The sequence below is a fragment of the Anomaloglossus baeobatrachus genome, chromosome 1 (genome assembly GCF_048569485.1).
Source record: "Anomaloglossus baeobatrachus isolate aAnoBae1 chromosome 1, aAnoBae1.hap1, whole genome shotgun sequence".
Lineage (NCBI taxonomy): Eukaryota > Metazoa > Chordata > Amphibia > Anura > Aromobatidae > Anomaloglossus > Anomaloglossus baeobatrachus.
The window spans coordinates 823,009,141-823,029,043 of record NC_134353.1 but is presented as its reverse complement, the minus strand read 5'-3'; the positions used below and the strand labels follow the sequence as shown (position 1 = coordinate 823,029,043).

At 40.6% G+C, this 19,903-nt stretch overlaps 1 protein-coding gene across 2 annotated transcripts in view; it reads right to left on the bottom strand.

Moving 5' to 3' along the window:
• The window catches only part of ARB2A (ARB2 cotranscriptional regulator A), a 631,322-nt gene that overhangs the window by 374,174 nt on the left and 237,245 nt on the right, over nt 1–19,903 (bottom strand). For both annotated transcript variants that reach the window (XM_075325101.1, XM_075325100.1), the window contains one exon: nt 6,614–6,835. In XM_075325101.1, the coding sequence (XP_075181216.1) occupies nt 6,614–6,835 (222 nt within the window). The remainder of the gene's footprint in view (nt 1–6,613; nt 6,836–19,903) is intronic.

The window sequence follows — 19,903 nt, the reverse complement described above, 5'->3', positions numbered from 1 at the left end:
TCATCTTAGATATTTAGGAAGCCAGTGCTTCATGTGCATATGAATAGAGATTGTTGAGAAAAAAAAAGTAAATATATATATATATATATATATATATATATATATATATATATATACACACATACACACACATACACACACACACACAGTGCAGACCAGAAGTTTGGACACACCTTCTCATCTCTAGAACAACTGTTAAAAGGAGACTTTGTGCAGCAGGTCTTCGTAGTAAAACAGCTACTAGGAAACCACTGCTAAGGACAGGCAACAAGCAGAAGAGACTTGTTTGGGCTAAAGAACACAAGGAATGGACATTAGACCAGTGGAAATCTGTGCTTTAGTCTGATGAGTCAAAATTTGAGATCTTTGGATCCAACCACCGTGTCTTTGTAGAAAAGGTGAACGGATGTACTCTACATGGCTGGTTCCCACCGTGAAGCATGGAGGAGGAGGTGTTATGGTGTGGGGGTGCTTTGCTGGTGACACTGTTGGGGATTTATTCCAATTGAAGGCATACAGAACCAGCATGGCTACCACAGCATCTTGCAGGGGCATGCTATTCCATCCAGTTTGTGTTTAGTTGGTCCATCATTTATTTTTCAACAGGACAATGACCCCAAACACACCTCCAGGCTGTGTAAGTGCTATTTGACTAAGAAGGAGAGTGATGGGGTGCTACGCCAGATGACCTGAACTCCACAGTCACCAGACCTGAACCCAATCGAGATGGTTTTGGGTGAGCTGGACCGCAGAGTGAAGGCAAAAGGGCCAACAAGTGCTAAGCATCTCTGGAAACTACTTCAAGACTGTTGGAAAACCATTTGCGGTGACTACCTCTTGAAGCTCATCAAGAGAATGCCAAGAGTGTGCAAAGTAGTAATGAAAGCAAAAGATGGTTAATTTGACGAACCCAGAATATACCGTAAGGCATATTTTCAGTTGGTTCACACTTTTTTAAGTATTTAATTCCACGTTTTAATTCATAGTTTTGATGCCTTCAATGTGAATCTACAATTTTCAGAGTCCTGAAAATAAAGAAAACTCTTTGAATGAGAAGGTGTGTCCAAACTTTTGGTCTGTACTGTGTATGTATATATATATATTATTTATAGTATATAATATATACAAAAGTATCTAACTTTATACATATATGTAACTTAAGTACAACATCAATAGTAACTGTCCTCATTTTTTACTATGGATCACCAAAAACCTGTCCCCTGAAAAGGCATAATCATAGTGCATGGATTGAGCACTTTATTTTATTTTAATGACACCCCCAGCAGTCTTTTTATCCTTAAATAACGAATCACTAGCCATGTTACAATCTAACAAAGCCAACCCTTCTTTACAGCAAATGTCAGGATTACTTCATATTTCTTAAATTGATAGTGGAGAGGATTGGCCAAGGATGGTTTATGAATTTTAAGAAATATATTGTGAATATATTAAAGTTTTTGATCCTTAAAGGGGTTGCTTGGGATGGTTAATCATTAAGATAGGCCAACAATATGTGATTGGTGGAGGAACACCACCCGGTACCTTCACCGAGCAGCTGTTCCTGATGGTGCACAGTTGCGGAGCTGCATGACTCCGCGCACTATATGGTGGCTGCAGCCAGGTAGGGCACCTCTGCCCTGTATTGCTTCAATTAGGGGACACGGACAACCCCTTCAAGGCAAATGGGTTTACCATATGCTGTACACTGCAAATATGTTGGAAGAAATAAAGTTCTTTATTGATAATACACCTGGGCGTTGAAAAGAGCCAAATCAGTAAACTGGCATAGTAGACATTTTAACCCAAGCAGGGTCTTTATCCCAAAGGGGCTGGAGAGATATTGTGGAGTGATGCCGTCTTCAACTCAAAAATATTTCCAGAATCCGCCCTTTCCTCAATTCGCAATCTACTAAAATGCTAGTGCATGCCCTCATAATCTCCCGCCTCGACTACTGTAACATCCTCCTCTGTGGCCTCCCTGCCAACACGCTCGCCCCTCTCCAGTCCATCCTTAATTCTGAAGCCCGACTGATCCACCTCTCTCCTCAATACCACCCCGCTTCTCCTCTCTGCATGTCCCTCCACTGGCTCCCAATCTTCCACCGTATCCAATTCAAACTACTAACACTGACCTACAAAGCTGTGCATAATCTGTCTCCTACCTTTATCTCTGAACTAATCTCCCACTACACTCCAACACATCACCTCCGGTCCTCCCAAGATCTCCTTCTCTCCTCCTCTCTCATTCGCTCCTCACGCAACCGACTCCAAGACTTCTCCTGAGCATCCCCAGTCTCCTGGAACTCGATGCCTCAACACGTCAGACTATCCCCTACCCTTGCAAACTTCCAACGGATACCTGAAAACCCACCTGTTCAGAAATGCCTACAATCTACAATGAACTCACTGCCGCCCGACCACCGTGCGGAGCTGCCGCCCAATCTACACTCCACCTACTGTCTCCTCCCCATAATCCTATAGAATGTAAGCCCGCAAGGGTGGGGCCCTCTTCCCTCTGTACTAGTCTGTCTACTGTAACTTGTATATGTATTTTGTATGTAACCCCCTTCTCATGTACAGCACCATGGAATTAATGGTGCTCTATAAATAAATAATAATAATAATTAAAGTAACACATCAGCACCGGATGCCGCCATTTCCCAGATTGACTACTTACTCTTTTGAACACCAGGGTGTATAATCTATAAAAAATAATTTGTAATTCTGTCAGCATATCTGGAGTGTGCAGTGAACTTTGTGTACGGCCTTATTAGTGGGGAGCACTAGCATCTCCTTCTCTTGGGATTGTGTTCCCTCTAACTTTTGATCACCGTACGAGCTGTAGGCATGAAATAGAAGGATATTTCCTTCTCTTTGGTTTAGACGCATTTTACAAAATATCACAAGTGTACAGAAGTTATTAAATAGGCAAATCATAATTAGCTAGAGTCTACAATAACAGAAAAAAAGTACACAAGCCAAACCGCAGCCTCACTGCCCACTGAGCAATCCCAGCGAATATAGTCGAGATGTCTCAGGTGACTTCATAAAACATATTCACACTGTGCTAAAGGGAATGAAAACTCCCAACATACAGGTCCTCCTAGAAAGAAGGAGGAGCGCAGCCTTCAGTCAATACAGGCTTCATCTTAGCATCCCAATTAGCACTTGGTCATTTAGTGGGTGCAATTAGACTTATTTGCTATTAACACTTCTGTTGAAGGTGTGCAGAAAAAAAAAAAGAATTCAGTGGACAAGTCCTGCCTCATTGGAGAAAAGAATTTCACAAAACTAGAATATTTTATTTTAGTAAACCAACGCTTCACATTTCCTTTTCCTTCTGCACATTTTGACTAGTATCCAGCCTGTCTCAGCAAGGAAACAGATTAATCAGGAACCCAAAAAATGTGGAACACATCTGCGCTGCTGTAAAATGACGAAGGTTCACAGTACTGAGTAATAACATGTAAGTGGATTTATTAGAACGTGTTTCCAAGTGTATCCTCACTTCATCGGTGGATTTCCTATTTAGAGATGAGTGAGTGAGTTCAGCGTTTGATTTTCGGGTCAGACACCAACTTTACACAAAAAAAAACAAAAACAAAAAAAACACAGTTCAGGTGCTTTCAGCATTGCTGTGCTCAAGTACGCTTAATGCTCAGCTTTCAGTGTTTGAATGGCTCACACTGGGGGTAACAACAACATGATCGGATGTAGTGTGCAACCCCCCATATATAACCATTCACCAGCCCCCGGACGTGTTCTACTTATGGCTGGCTGTATGTAGGCGGACACCCGAATTGCCAATCAGTGACTTCCATAGGGGTTCGAGTCGGTTCGGCTGCACCCACCAAATCGAACTTTCGCGGATCCACTCATCTCTATCCATGATGAAGTGAGGATATTGGAAACGCGTTGAAATAAAACCACCTATATTTGATCACTCAGTACTTTGGACCTTTGTCATTTCACAGCAGCGCAGATGTGTATTCTGTTGCCTTTAAGTGTGTGGATTCTGCAGCAACTGGATTACGTTTTTTTCTACTGTTTTTATGTCACACAACCCAACAAGGTGAGTGCATATCTCTTATCACTTTTTATATGTTGTTATTTGGGTAAGACCCTATTTTGCTTTTTATACACAGCTTTTTATCAGCAAAGAACCAGGAAGAATCCAGGAAGATCACACAACTTCTCCAGGTGATCACTAGCATGCAAACTGCCCGAGTGTTATCTAACGTTTTTCTTACAGACTATGCCTTATATAGTGTTCTATTCTATGCAAGTCAAATTTCAGAGTTGACAGTATCGGGCCTGGAAAACAACGTTAACTTTTTAGGTTATCCGTAAATTTCACCCAAAAACCTAAATACTTCTATTTTGATACCCAGCCAAGATAAAAGCACAGCTGGAGGCTGCAGCCCCTAGCCATACGCTTTATCTGTGCTGGGTATCATAATATAGGGACCCTACACCACTTATTTCATTTATTTGTTTTTACTGTATCACATAGACCAGTAGACAGCGCCTATGATTGGTTGCAGGCAGTCGCTGTCTCACAGGCTGGGGGCACGTCTGACTGCCACCAATCACAGAGGTCAGGACAGCCGATGGGCGGGGAAAGCAGTGCATATGGATGAGCAATAATGAGAGGCCCAGGAATTGAAGGAGAGGCCGTGGGAGCAGCGAACAGGCAGGTGCTTGCTTCATTCTTATTTTCTTTATTTTTCCTCTTTTTTTTTTTTTTTTTTTTTTTAAATCCCTGAGGTTTTCAGATCAATATCCAGAATCCTGGACCCGGGTAAGTTTGAAACAGCGCAGAACCAGACTTTTACTGTCCGGGTCCGCCCATCACTAGTCTTGATATTATTAGGTACCCATTTCTGACGCTAACAAAGAGATCAGAACTATACTGTAGGGCTCATGACATCCCCTGGCACCTTTCTCTGATTAGAATTATGATTAGCATTGCATGTTATCTGAGAGACAGGGCTGTATTAGAGATACACATGTGGTCAAAATTGTTGGTGTCCCTCATTTAATGAAAAAAAAACCCACAATGGTCACAGACACAAAACACATCAAAAACTGGCTAAGAAGAAAACATTGGACTATTCTGAAGTGGTCTTCTATGAGCCCTGACCTAAATCCTATTGAGCATCTTTAGAAAGAGATGAAACATGTCGTTTTGGAAAAGGCTATCTTCAAACACGAGACAACTGGAGCAGTTTGCTCTTGAAAAGTGGCCAAAATACCTGTCGAGAGGTGCAGAAGTCTCATTGACAGTTACAGGAATCGTTTGATTGCAGTGATTGCCTCAAAAAGTTGTGCAACCAAATATTAAGTTAAGGAAGGGTCTTATCATTTCTGTCCAGGCCTAATTAACGAGATCTTTTAGAAAATTCTGGGGAAGGGTGGCTGGAAAACAATGTCTGACTTTAATTTGTTCATTTTCATAGACTTTTTATTTGTTATTACTTTCATCAGATTCAAGTTATTTCTGTAATCATTGTGGGTTTTTCTTTCATTAAATAAGGAGTACCAACAATTTTGACCACGTGTGTATAAAAGGAGAGCCATTGTCTGTGCAGGGGTGCTACTATTCGTTCCGATCTGGGGTGCCAGCAACCTCAGTTACAGCTTTGGGCAATCACAGGATCAAGACGGTGCCTGGTATCTAAACTGTAAGGATTTTTATGTCCTTACTATATGGGTTTAAAAAACCCCTTTGATTTCTTACCCTAGTAATGGGATTTTTTTTCTTTTGGCGTTTTTTAAAATATACAGAATACAATTTTATTTTTTTAACGGGAATTACATGGCACACTACAATTTTTATTTATTATCTATATCAGAATTTTTTGCAGAGAAATTCAGGACCACGCAGTAGTTGCAGCAGACTATCCAATAGACAAGTCTATGTTTTGTATTTTACTGATTGTGTATAGCAAGATGGAGCTGGAAACACGCTGGTCAACCTCCATGGCCAGGTCTCTGCATAGTGATCCCCAGTCAGTGCAGAGCAGCTAATAGAGATGGTGGTCCTGCCTGCCTGGGTTATAAGGGAGTGTATACTGCATGTGTGCCATTGTGTTTGTACATCTCCACTAATTTGGATACCATATTTCTGTTATGCAAGTAAAGTAAGAAGGGACTATTATGTCAGCTGCCAGAAGGGGAAGGAGGCATATTCTGCTCAGAGTCAGAAGTGCAAATTAGGAGCAGCAACAAAGAGGGCGCAGAGAAGCAAAGAAAATGAGGGGTATTTTTTTTAAAAGTAGAAAAAAAACTAAATCAACTTTGAAGTAGAAATTACATTTGAACTTTGGTTTAAACAAATTCATAGGTTACACCAGTTAAGATTACAACAGAGATGCAACATACAGTGCATGGAAGGTGTTATAGAGCCTGGTAAAAGCGGAAAAGGCGGTCACAGCCCAGGAATAGTTTGTTCTAATGATCGGTGGTGATTCCAGCAGTAACACTTGCACTTATCGCATACTGATGATATATTCTGAGGATTATTGTAGGGAAAAACATTAGATTTTAGGTACTATCACAAGTATGCCAAAAGGAGAAAATTAATTAATTCCAAAATTACCAGATGACTTACTCTTATGTATAATTGCATAGTTTCCTTCTCTTTTTGGGGATTCCTGTACTTCTCATAAAAGTCTCTTCGTTTCTTGTTATCTTTTAGGATCCGTTCCTTGCGCTCTCTCTTCTCTGCAGGCTCATCGGAGCTGTCTGGAGACTGTTGCTGTGCCAGAGGTTTGCTTTTCTCCACCTCTATATAGTTTTCATTTGGATTCAACACAATTACTGCAAAGCCCTCCTGTAATGAAAGGAGAAAATAGGACACCATAAGCTAAGTGATAACTATCCCAGCACTTCAGTCTGTGGCTCTAACCATGAATCCAACTGTACAATAGCTGTAGCCAAAAGCCTCTGCATCTGAGTTTGCAATACACCATATACATTCAATGTGGCAAAAGTATTGGGACCCTACACATTAGGGAATATGTGCACGCTGCAGTTTTAACTGCAACCAAAACTGCCCCTTGTCATAGAGTGCCTGGAAATGTAAAAAAAAAACAAAAAAAACCCAAAAAAAACCGCTTGCAATGATGGTGCATTTTTGGTTCTTTTGTTAATTCTGAATTTGATGTGTTTTTTGTGGAAAAAAAAATGATTGGTGGAACGGACTGCGATGTCCGACCCCACGGGTTCCAAGGCACCTGTGGGGGTCAGACACTCGGGAAATCGGCGAATATGAAACACTTGCTCCTACCATCTTTGCGCTGGATTCTGTTCCCCATAGATTATTTGGAGACGGCATCCAGCCAGATACATGGGATCAATCCCCTGACGACACAAGGATTGAACTGCGAATCCTCCCAACACTAGTGAGAAACGCAGGGACAGAACGCAAGAAAATAGAACATGCTGCATTTTATTGTCAGAAATCTGTGACAAACTGCAAACAAAAAAAACTGCAACATATCTGTATTCTCAAAGACTTTGCTGGGAAGTCAGAACTTTCTAAAAACAAAACTGCACCAAAAAAAGCAACAAAAAACGCAGCATGCGCATATAGCCTAACACCTACAGGAGCGTTGGGTCCAAAGGTTGGGTCTACATGTATGGTGGCTCAAATAAATAATATTGAGAATCCCATTAGGTATACCAGAATTGTATAATTAATATGGTATAAGTAAGATATACTGCCTGGAAATAGTCACGGCTGTTTCACTACATTCAGTGTGAATACCTAATGGGATTCTCAATATTATTTATTTGAGCCACTATACATGTTGTTATGTTTTGTACTTAAGAACCGTGGATGAATTGATTTACCTCCTGTTTCCTGGGTCACAGCCTGAGCAGGATATAAAAGCAAGCATACACCAGGGCACAGAAGGTATCACCCTCCTGCACCCCCTTCCTGGTACCCCAGGGAAACTCCTGCATTGACTTTCTAATCCTTGGCTGTCCCCTGATGAATCCCTGGCATCCTTTGGGAGGAAACGCGTCGGGACGCTGTCTCTGGACACATTTTTTTAGAGAAGTTTTATTGACTCTCCATCTACTTGATGGGTGTCTTCTGTTTATTTCTAAATGGTGTTTTTGCTGTTCGATCTGTGCAGGGCGAATTAGGGTTACAAAAGGGTCTCCAGTCTGTGAATGGGGGTGCCACAACCCTAGGGCTACAAAGGGTCTCCCATCTGTGAATGGGGGTGCCACAAACCTAGGGCGTCATACCCTCCATTGCTAGGTAGGGAGAGATTTATTAGGGCTTATCTAGGGCCAGTCTGAATTTTTTTCCTCCCACCTAGCTTCTGTTATTAAACATTCTGTACAATATTTTGTTTTTTTTTTTGGTGTGTGTTTTTGGTCTTTGACCTTTTAATACCATTATTAAAAGTTATATTTTAATGGGGTTTTCTTTTTGGTAAAACTGCTTATATTTTGTCCCCATCTTATCAGCAGCGGCCTGGTATTGTATCCTCTTTATAATGACCCTTTCTATCACAAATGTTAGTAAATGGCAGATAGCTGGTATAGCAGCAACATTTTATACATTTATAGCAATGAGACTGAATCGAAAACCTAAACTAAGTGACTGTGCATCCCAATACTTATACTTCTGTGCATATAATGTACCATATATACAATTACACAAGATTAAATAATCATTTCCATGTGTTTTTGCAGCTGGTTACTATTTACTACACCATGTCTCTTCCAGGGCTCTGCTCTGGGCACACAACACTCACAATATTTCTCTCTTAACCCAGAATTCGCATATCAACAGGATCCAAGTGTGCAGGAAATTTGGGCGTATGAGAAAACAATCCAAGGTAGAAGTTAAAGGAAAATTGGCTCTCCTACAGCCTGTAACAAAACGATCTTTCTAGGGCAATCTATTGAAGGTATTTACACTAAGCAAATCTATGTCTGACCCTTTAAGGAGCCTTGCCATGACTCGGAAGAATTGACTGAACCAATGGGCAAGAACCCTAAAATGCTGTCTAAGGTCTATTTCATACATCAGGGAAAAACAGACGTCATCCGTGATTGCACATAGCGATAAACTAACCTGTCCCCGCTCCAGCTGTCCGTGGTGCTGAACTCTTCGGCTCTGTGTTTTCACCCCCGCTGCAGCTACTTCCGGATTGGCTGTGGCTGCATACATGAATATGCATGCCAGTAATTAGCCGACTCTGAAGCAGCAGCAGCATGCATAGGCCGGAGAGTGCGTCGCTGGAGAAGGGGAGTTAAAAATGCTTTTTATTTTCAATATCTGTGTTTTTCTGGTACATGTTTCAAAGATCACACTATAGTGTGGCCAGTGGGACATCAGTGATGCCAGAAAAAAAACAGACATGTATCCGTGCGGCAATCCTGGACATGCGTGTACGCAACACAGACACGGTCGGTAAAAAAATCTGTGATGTGTGCGCAGACCCATTGATTATAATGGGTCTGCGTATGTCCATGATTCTGGTACGTATAAAAACTAGCACATACGTACCAGAATCACTGACGTGTCAAAGAGGCCTAAGGGTGTGTTTTCTTTTTGACAAAAACTCTGACTTGGTCGAAATTACAGGGAAGATCCCCCTAATAGGTGGCACTAGAGAAGAGGACTACGGTAATTTGCATTCCCTTATCAAAAATTCACTAAATAAGTCAGTATCGAAATAACAGCTGGTCATCATAGCACTTGGCTTCCAATAAGCCAGCCTCTGCATCTAGGAAGTCAACTCCAGAGTGACACCGAATTGGACTTTTCTTTTGCTCGTGTAGAAGAAAGAGCAATAAAACTTTTGCAGCATGCATTTAGTAAGACGTTCAGTATGAAGGCTGAGAAACACTCATTAGGTGACACATGCAAACACTTTGGTCCTTGATGCTGGATCTCATGGTTCTCATTAATTAAACAGTTTTTCTTTTGAGTAACTCCTGGTGAAAATTTGCAACCGTCTGAGTTCATTCCAACAGCTTTACTAATTGTGTATGTATATATAGGGAGTCAAACATGGGCGGAACGCAGCAAAATCAATATTCCTCAGAGCTGTAGTCATGTGACATCTATTATAGAAGACATAAATAATCAGAATCCTTACTGCATGTGAAAATTGCTTCCCTAGCACAACTCATGAAAGGTGTCACCCGCAGGGACCTGCTCTTCCTTGTAGTTTGTTTAAACAACAACATGAAGCATCCTCGAGAGGACTCTGCCGATCTGCAACAGTGTCATCGGAGAGTGGAAGATGCCTCATTAAAACGCATCAATGGAAAAACCCATGTAAATAGCAAATCAGTGAATTCTGTGTCATGGGTTTTATTTTCTAGTTACATACAAATGTATAAGAAAAGTATATTACATTTATAGGATGTGGCTTGACTTACTTTTCTGTAACTTTGCTAATCAATAAATCTTCATTATAAAACTAAGTAACTAAAAATAACAGAACTTTACATAGCTACAGATGTAATACAAAGAGGTACACCGGTATTAACAAATGTGTTATACTTTGTGTGATGAAAAGTTATACAATTTTCCAATATACTTTCCGTATTAAGTCTTTCTGGTTTCTAAGGTCTAAGTCATTTACTAGAAATCTTTACTCCAAAGGATAAAAACCTGTGCTGTTACAAGATAAATCTATAAAACACACTAACTGTAATCAACACTGTCCTAATGCGTCAATCGCAGTAATGGGGCAGATTTTTATCCACTTAAAGTGCACTATTAACCCCTTTACAACCGGCCGATTTTTCGCTTTCCGTTTTTTTTTTTCGCCATTCTTCTTCTGAGAGACGTAACTTTTTTATTTTTCAGTCAATATGGTCATATGCAAGCTAATTTCTTGCGGAATGAGCTGCACTTTTAAATGAAACCATAAGTTCTACCATATAGTGTACTGGAAAACAGCAAAAAAATTCCAAATGCAGAAAAATTGCAAAAAAAGTGCGATAGCACTATTGTTTTTGAGATATTTTATTCACGGTGTTCACTATATGGTAAAACTGATCTGTGGGTGTGATGCCTCAGGTCAGTGCGAGTTCGTAGACCACAAACATGTATAGGTTTACTTTTATATAAGGGGTTAAAAAAATTGGAAGTTTGTCCGAATAAAGTGGCGCACGTTTTACGCTATATTCCATGACCCGTAGTGTTCTCATTTTTCGGGATCTATGGCTCAGTGATGGCTTATTTTTTGCATCTCGAGCTGATGTTTTTAACTGTACCCTTTTTGCGCAGAAGCTACGTTATGATCGCATGTTACTGCATTTTGCGCAAAAGTTGTGGCGACAAAAAAACATCATTGTGGCATTTGGAATTTTTTTGCCGCTACGCCGCTTACTAATCAGATTAATTGATTTTATATTTTGATAGATCGGGCGTTTCTGAACGCGGCGATACCAAATGTGTGTATTTTTTTAACCCTTTAATTTTCAATGGGGTGAAAGGGGGGTGATTTGAACCTTGTTATTTTTTTAAAACTTTTTTTTTTTACTTTTTCTTATTTTACTAGTTCCCCTAGGGGGCTATAGCGATCAGCAATCCGATCGCTCTGCCCTATCTGCTGATCACAGCTACACAGCTGTAAACAGCAGATACGCTCACTTTCTGCTTCACTGGGCTCCGGGCCGAGTGAAACTGAAAGTAGTTCATGTCTAGCACAGGAGTCATACCCTGACAACCACCGGAAGTCACGTGATCACGTCACATGACTTCCGGTACCGGGCGGTAAGTAAAAGTTTACTGCGATCGCGATTATAATGGCGCTGTCACATATTGACAGCGCCATTTAAGGGGTTAAACGGCACGAGCAGATAACGATTCTGCTCGTGCTTAGCAGGCACACATCTCAGCTGTGAAAATCAGCTGAGATGTGTGCCGATCGCGGCATGATGCTGGCAGCAGACCGCGGGCAGTAACATTATGACCGCTAGGACGTAATATTACTGCCCGCGGTCGTTAAGGGGTTAAAGTGGTTGTTATCATCCACGACTTAGACAAACCCTGCTCAATTAACATATTTCCCCCTTGTAAAATAACAACTAGTGATGAGCAAGCACTAAAATGCTAGAGTGCTCTTTACTTGAGTCAAGCAGGTTGGACGTACGGACGGGCTCAACTCGAGTGACGAGTATTATGGAAGTCAATGATTGGGCAGTCACCAACATACAGCCAGACAAAACCGGAGCATTTCCGTACATGTTTATTTTACCCCCAGTGAGAGCCAGAGACTGCAAGTGGTTCTCACTGAGTTGCAGGCTCTCATAGTTCACTGAAGGGAGCCAGCTCTTTCTGTCGAATTGTTCACGAACGACATATCCGAGCACTAGCGATGCTCTGCCGAGTACAGAGCGTACCCGAGGAGCCCTATGCTTGATCGAATATTTAGCAGTGGCGAGCACGCTCACTCCTTAGAAACATCTATTCTCACCTCTGATGCTGGTGCCATTTCGGCAGTGTCGGCGCTGGCTATTCCAGGGTTCCTGTGAGATAAATTATTAGTAGCATCTTCACTCACCCCTCCTTTAGACAAATTCCACATCAGAAGGAGGGGAGAGCGCAGTCGCTGCTCTTGCTTACGCCGGATGTTAATTAAATCTGAAGGAGGGGATAGGTAAGTGGCTACTAATTGTCACGTGATCCGAGGTCAATATAATGCAAGGGATGGGAAAAACAGAAGGACCACCACTGGAACGGCGCTGGCACCGGAGGAGGGTATAGAGGTTATTACTTTACAAAAGGGGAAACATACTAATTCAGACGGAATGTAGTGGACAACTCCTTTAACAATAACAGCAAGAGTAGTCCTGCACTAGCGACATTGTGATTACTGGCGGAGTGGAGAGGAGAAGTGGTCTCCTGTAAAAAGGTGTCTCAATTGCAGTGGTGTTGCTCAGTCTATCTGAAGACTGTCCAGAATATATTGAAATTGAAAAACCAAAAAAACACAAAAAACAAACAAAAAAAAAAAAGGAGTGGTGCTCGCCATAGTATGCAACAAATTACTTTATTTCATGAAAAAACATGAAATCACAGAGGGCCGGGAAGTGGATACACGCCGCACAAAGGCCACATCCCGGCCTGTGGTGATTTCCTGCTTTTTCATGAAATAAAGTAATTTGTTGCATGCTATGGTGAGTGCCACTCCTTGGACAACTCCTTTCAGATCTAAGTTAATGACTGCCTGTAGAGATCAGAAGGAATATGAAAAAATGATTAAGAAAACCGTAAAACATTTCAATAGACAAAAAAAAATAAAAATAATTAATCTGTAGTACCACTTTAATTCGTTAATTGTATTTATTTTTTTCTAGACCTAGACCTTTCCACATCAGTACTGGGAAAATTAGACCAACTGAGTGCCTCTGCAACGATAAGTATTATGGCAAAAACATTTAGATAGGACAACCATAGAACAATTGTTAAAATGATTGTTCTGTAACCTTAGAATATCAGTATTGTCAGCATCACATGCTCCGTTTACACAGTTTAAAAAGAATTTCACCTAACAAATAAGCACTTTACGCAGTCAAGCGATCAGCAATCTGTTTTGAATATCAAAAAATTGGGAAACATGCATTCACAGGAACACCTGCTCCTGATTATTGGCCAATGTATATGCATGTATGATAAATACATTGATTTTTTAGGTTTTATCAATTTCAGTGGTTTTTGACAGCTCACACAAAATGACTTCTCAGTTGTGGAAAAGCTTATTCATGGACTCGTCGAGGATCTATGGTTCAGGCTCCTATCAGTTAGGATTCCCACATATAACCTGTCTGCTTAAAAGGCAATAATAATAAATTGATAAAAAGAAAAAAACTTGAACAAGACCCCCTTTTACTGTACTGCCAATTCCATTCTCATTACTGATAGAACATTCGATATAAAGAAATATAATTTGCAAGTGTGCAAAACCAGAATGTATTTTGTATCTAGAGAATATCTAGTGTATGTAGCCTATCTTACATAATGAACAATTCTAATCAGCTGATAGAGAATCATTCGGTGTTGGGGGCTATGGAGGGTCGTACTGTGTGGAAGGATCATCATATGGTGTTGGAAGTCGTAACGTAGGGTTCATCTTTCTGTGTTTAAGGGCCATGGCGGCTCATACAGTGTGGGTTGACCTTAAAGACCATCATGCTGTTTATATTGGTTTCGAGGTCTTGGTTACAGTCTTTGGGCTCGGTAGGACATCATAATGTGTTGGCGGCTATGGAGGTTCATACTGTAAGGGTAATCATTCTGTATACAGGTAGCTGTCAGTCGATCACACTGCATGGGTGTCATTCTGTGTATGGGTTCATACTTCTTGGGGTACTGTGCGGTCCATCATACTGTGTTAGGGCGCAGGTGGGGGATCATACTGGGGTAAGAGGATCATACTGTATGTACTATCATACTTTGTGGTAGAAATCATACGGTGTCTTCACTCAACATCCTGAGCTGAAGAAGTTGAATCTCTACAGAGAATGTATAATGATCACAGCAGCATCTAAGAAACCTGCGCTATGATTGGGGAGGGTGAACCGAAGGGCCCATGTGCAGCTGAAACAGCTACAATGGGCCATGTCTGCCCCAAATTTCAGGGCGAACATCTGAAAACTGCTGTAGCAGATGTTATCCTCTTCTGTAATGGAATTAGATCATTGTCCTAATTTCAAAGCAGTCTAACATGTATTATAACCCAGAACGACGTGTATTATTTTACTAGACGCTATTAAAAGTATATAATACTCGATCGACAGCCAAAAACCCCAACATATGTCCTCAGCTGACCTCCAAAATTCTGCCCTACATTCTTGCTTGTCATGAACCAGATTGCTCTAAAATGCCTGGTATCAAACTTTACTTGAGCAGGTTCTAAACAAGCAGGAACTCCTAAAATGATTGATTTGATCAGCCTGTAGAATTGTGTGTATATATGGCTGTGAATAGGAAGGGCCATACAACAAAGTTGTCTTTGTAGCACCCATTCTTTTCAATGGTGGGGTAAAAGCGCATTTTCACTGTTCTTCTCATATATGAAAAATAAGACAGACACAAATGTAAAACTTCAAAATGAGTAAATTTATCATCTAGTCGCTGATCATTAGCGAACTCATTTGTCCAGTTTTACAATGACACAATGTCAATTCTTTTTTATCTACGGTTTAAGAAATAAAACATTCTGATTTTCAAATCGCTGCAGTAAAAAAATCAATTTAACACTGTTCCTTTTCAATTGGATTTTAAACAGTGTAGAGGACTCGCTGCGAACGAAGTATAGAAGAGGTAACGATTGCCTGTGATTATTTACACTGCACATTATTGGCACGCAAATATTTTATAACAGACACCGGACCCCTTGCGGTGCTGCTGCTGGTTTTGGTCGGAGGTTGAAGAAAACGGCAATGAAAGTAAAGCAGCCCTCTCTCAATATGATCAATATGATCTCACGTCTGCTAAAAGCAACGATGGTGTAAGCTTTTTCTTCCTCCCTACAAAGCATAAAATCTCAGGAGGAGATTGTAAAATCTCTGCTAAAATCTCTTTGGCAGTCTTTAACAGAGTCATGAATACTTTCTGTGAACCAAGTCACAAAAAAAAATGCTTGACAAGTTTTCATTTCTCAGAAATGTCTCCTTTTACTACGTCTTGTAAGAAATACGACTGTAAAGAAATTCCCAACACACTTTTAAATTATTTTAACTCCTTTTTCTGTTGGACTCTTATTTCACTGCACGGTACTGCAGTAATGTGCCCATGTATACATATAAAAGTAGTTTTAAACTAATTATGGACCCCCTACAACATCGTTTCTTGGATGTGACACAGGGCAGATCAGGTTTTCACAAAAAGTCAACCCTTGTAGATCTCATAAGTGACAGCATGCCTGTTGGGAATGGAATATTAGATGGATATCCATGAGTATCTACATTAAAAGGATGGAAATCCCAGAAAACACATTGGATCAAACACACAAGTCATTAACAAGATTGTTCAACATGATATCCCAGTCTCCCAACCCACGGGTCAATAAAGTGAGAATGTAGAAGTTTAAAGTGCTATATAATATTACAGGCAAAATGCAACTTAAACTTTAAACTGTTTTTTTAGATTTTCCAATAATGTTCAATGTCCCATGCACAGGGGATTAAGTTAATGTATCTAAAGAAATCTGTCAGTGGCATTTCACCTTACCCCCCACACTATATGTACATGTAGCTCAAAGACAAGTCCAACAATACCTTTACATGGTCAGTCCTTCCTCTGTTACTAAGAAATTAGTGATTTAATTGATATGTAAATAAGGCTGAAGAGATATTTGTAGCCTCCTACTGCTTGACTGACCACTTCTTTGCCTGAAGTCATGCAGCATAGAGGCAGCTAGCCAAGCAGGAGTAGACGGCGCTGGGCAAGGCAGGGCTTAGAGCTGGAGTGATAGAGGCTTCAGATCTACCATAGTTCTTAAAGGGGTTGCCACTACTAGGACAACCCCTTCTGATTCGACTGGTTTCCCCTAGATAAAATAAAAAAAGCCTATTCTAACCTTAATGTCTGGCACGGTTCCAGTGGTGTTGATAATCATGCTGCCAGGACTCAAGTGACATTGTGAGCAAACCTGTGGTTCGATGTTCGGACCAAACACAGACTTTGCAACAAAAAAAAATAAGGTTTTGGTGATTTACGTAGGCAAACCACTCGTGCAAGCAGCGCTATGCTCAGATACGCTGAATGATCAGCCCAGTATGAGCCACTTGGAGTGTTTAAACGGCCTGCAGCGGAAGTAACAAAAGCATGATTGGATGCAGTGTACAAAAAAATGAAAAAAGCTCAGAAATCATCTGTTTATGGCAAGCGGCGTGTGGGCGGAGACCTGAACTGCTCAATTAGTGACTTCAATTGGGGTTTAGATCGAGTCCGGTTCCCAAACTGAACTTTATCTAAAGTCCGGCTGAACCCACTGAACCGAACCTCCATGGGTTCGCTCATCTCTAGTTGTGATGTAACGCGAGACCTGCAACCAGTCAGCGCCAGCTTTTCTCTCCTAGCCTTTGGCCATAGGAGCAATCGACAGTTAGTGAGTGGCAGCCACAGCGCTCAAATCCTGCTTATTAACTCATTTGTCCGATGGCTGGGAGACAGAAGCCGGCGCTGATTGGACGCAGGGCTCACGTGACATAACATTATGTGAGTTCCGGGAATGTGATTATAGACACCAATGGAACCGCGCCGGACACAGAGTCCTAGTAGTGGACAACCCCTTTAAGCCTCATTTGCATATATCAACTCAAACACTGATATGGTCTTTTAAAAGAGCTACAAGCACATATAAATGTTAAACATATAAAGAAAAGACTATACATACCATAAATAATTCAGAAACATAGCTTTATTATTAACAAATAAACGTATTTAAAACATGTACGTGGAGATGATCTTCTGAAAATCAACTAAAATGTTAGTAGTTCTATTTATATTAAGCCAATTATTCAAAATCTATTTAAAAAATGTCTCGAAAAGACAGCAATTGCTATAGTTTTATAGGACAAAAAAAAAAAAAAAATATAATAGAATAGGGGGAGGATTACTTCCCTAAATATGGTAAACATTATATACAGTTAGGTCCAGAAATATTTGGACAGTGACACAATTTTCGCGAGTTGGGCTCTGCATGCCACCACATTGGATTTGAAATAAAACGTCTACAACAGAATTCAAGTGCAGATTGTAACGTTTAATTTGAAGGTTTGAACAAAAATATCTGATAGACATTGTAGGAATTGTACACATTTCTTTACAAACACTCCACATTTTAGGAGGTCAAAAGTAATTGGACAAATAAACCAAACCCAAACAAAATATTTTTATTTTCAATATTTTGTTACGAATCCTTTGGAGGCAATCACTGCCTTAAGTCTGGAACCCATGGACATCACCAAACGCTGGGTTTCCTCCTTCTTAATGCTTTGCCAGGCCTTTACAGCCGCAGCCTTCAGGTCTTGCTTGTTTGTGGGTCTTTACGTCTTAAGTCTGGATTTGAGCAAGTGAAATGCATGCTCAATTGGGTTAAGATCTGGTGATTGACTTGGCCATTGCAGAATGTTCCACTTTTTTGCACTCATGAACTCCTGGGTAGCTTTGGCTGTATGCTTGGGGTCTTTGTCCATCTGTACTATGAAGCGCCGTCCGATCAACTTTGCGGCATTTGGCTGAATCTGGGCTGAAAGTATATCCCGGTACACTTCAGAATTCATCCGGCTACTCTTGTCTGCTGTTATGTCATCAATAAACACAAGTGACCCAGTGCCATTGAAAGCCATGCATGCCCATGCCATCACGTTGCCTCCACCATGTTTTACAGAGGATGTGGTGTGCCTTGGATCATGTGCCGTTCCCTTTCTTCTCCAAACTTTTTTCTTCCCATCATTCTGGTACAGGTTGATCTTTGTCTCATCTGTCCATAGAATACTTTTCCAGAACTGAGCTGGCTTCATGAGGTGTTTTTCAGCAAATTTAACTCTGGCCTGTCTATTTTTGGAATTGATGAATGGTTTGCACCTAGATGTGAACCCTTTGTATTTACTTTCATGGAGTCTTCTCTTTACAGTTGACTTAGAGACAGATACACCTACTTCACTGAGAGTGTTCTGGACTTCAGTTGATGTTGTGAACGGGTTCTTCTTCACCAAAGAAAGTATGCGGCGATCATCCACCACTGTTGTCATCCGTGGACGCCCAGGCCTTTTTGAGTTCCCAAGCTCACCAGTCAATTCCTTTTTTCTCAGAATGTACCCGACTGTTGATTTTGCTACTCCAAGCATGTCTGCTATCTCTCTGATGGATTTTTTCTTTTTTTTCAGCCTCAGGATGTTCTGCTTCACCTCAATTGAGAGTTCCTTAGACCGCATGTTGTCTGGTCACAGCAACAGCTTCCAAATGCAAAACCACACACCTGTAATCAACCCCAGACCTTTTAACTACGTCATTGATTACAGGTTAACGAGGGAGACGCCTTCAGAGTTAATTGCAGCCCTTAGAGTCCCTTGTCCAATTACTTTTGGTCCCTTGAAAAAGAGGAGGCTATGCATTACAGAGCTATAATTCCTAAACCCTTTCTCCGATTTGGATGTGAAAACTCTCATATTGCAGCTGGGAGTGTGCACTTTCAGCCCATATTATATATATAATTGTATGTCTGAACATGTTTTTGTAAACCGCTAAAATAACAAAACTTGTGTCACTGTCCAAATATTTCTGGACCTAACTGTACATATACATATATATATATATATATACATATATATACACACACATATATATATATATTCCATTCTATAATAGCACAATGTAGGGAAAAAAGTGCTTAGTGCATAAAATAGTAATTCATAGAAAATTATTTGCATTGATGACGAAAAATATTTGTAACAATGTACTCAATTATCCAATAAAGTACAACAGTAAGTATGCAAAAAGTGACTGCAAAGTGCAAAAGGAGTGCTACATATAATATGTTGCATACTATTTCATAAATGACTGTCTCCCTGATAAGCATGTAATGGATGAGCCCTTCCTGATGCATCCACATAAGAGACCACACAGGGACAAAAGAAAACTGTAAATATAAAACTGGATCAAAGAATCCACATCACCTCAGATGTTTGCGCCTGATGCACGTTTCGCCATAGCTTGATCAGTGGGCAAATATGATTATACACATATACCGTATTTTTCGGACTATAAGACACACCGGACTATAAGACGCACCCTGGTTTTAGAGGAGGAAAATAGGAAAATAAAACTTTAAGCAAAAAAATGTGCTCATGACACACTGTTATGGGGCAAGGATCTGCTGCTGACACTGTTATGGGGGGTAATGTC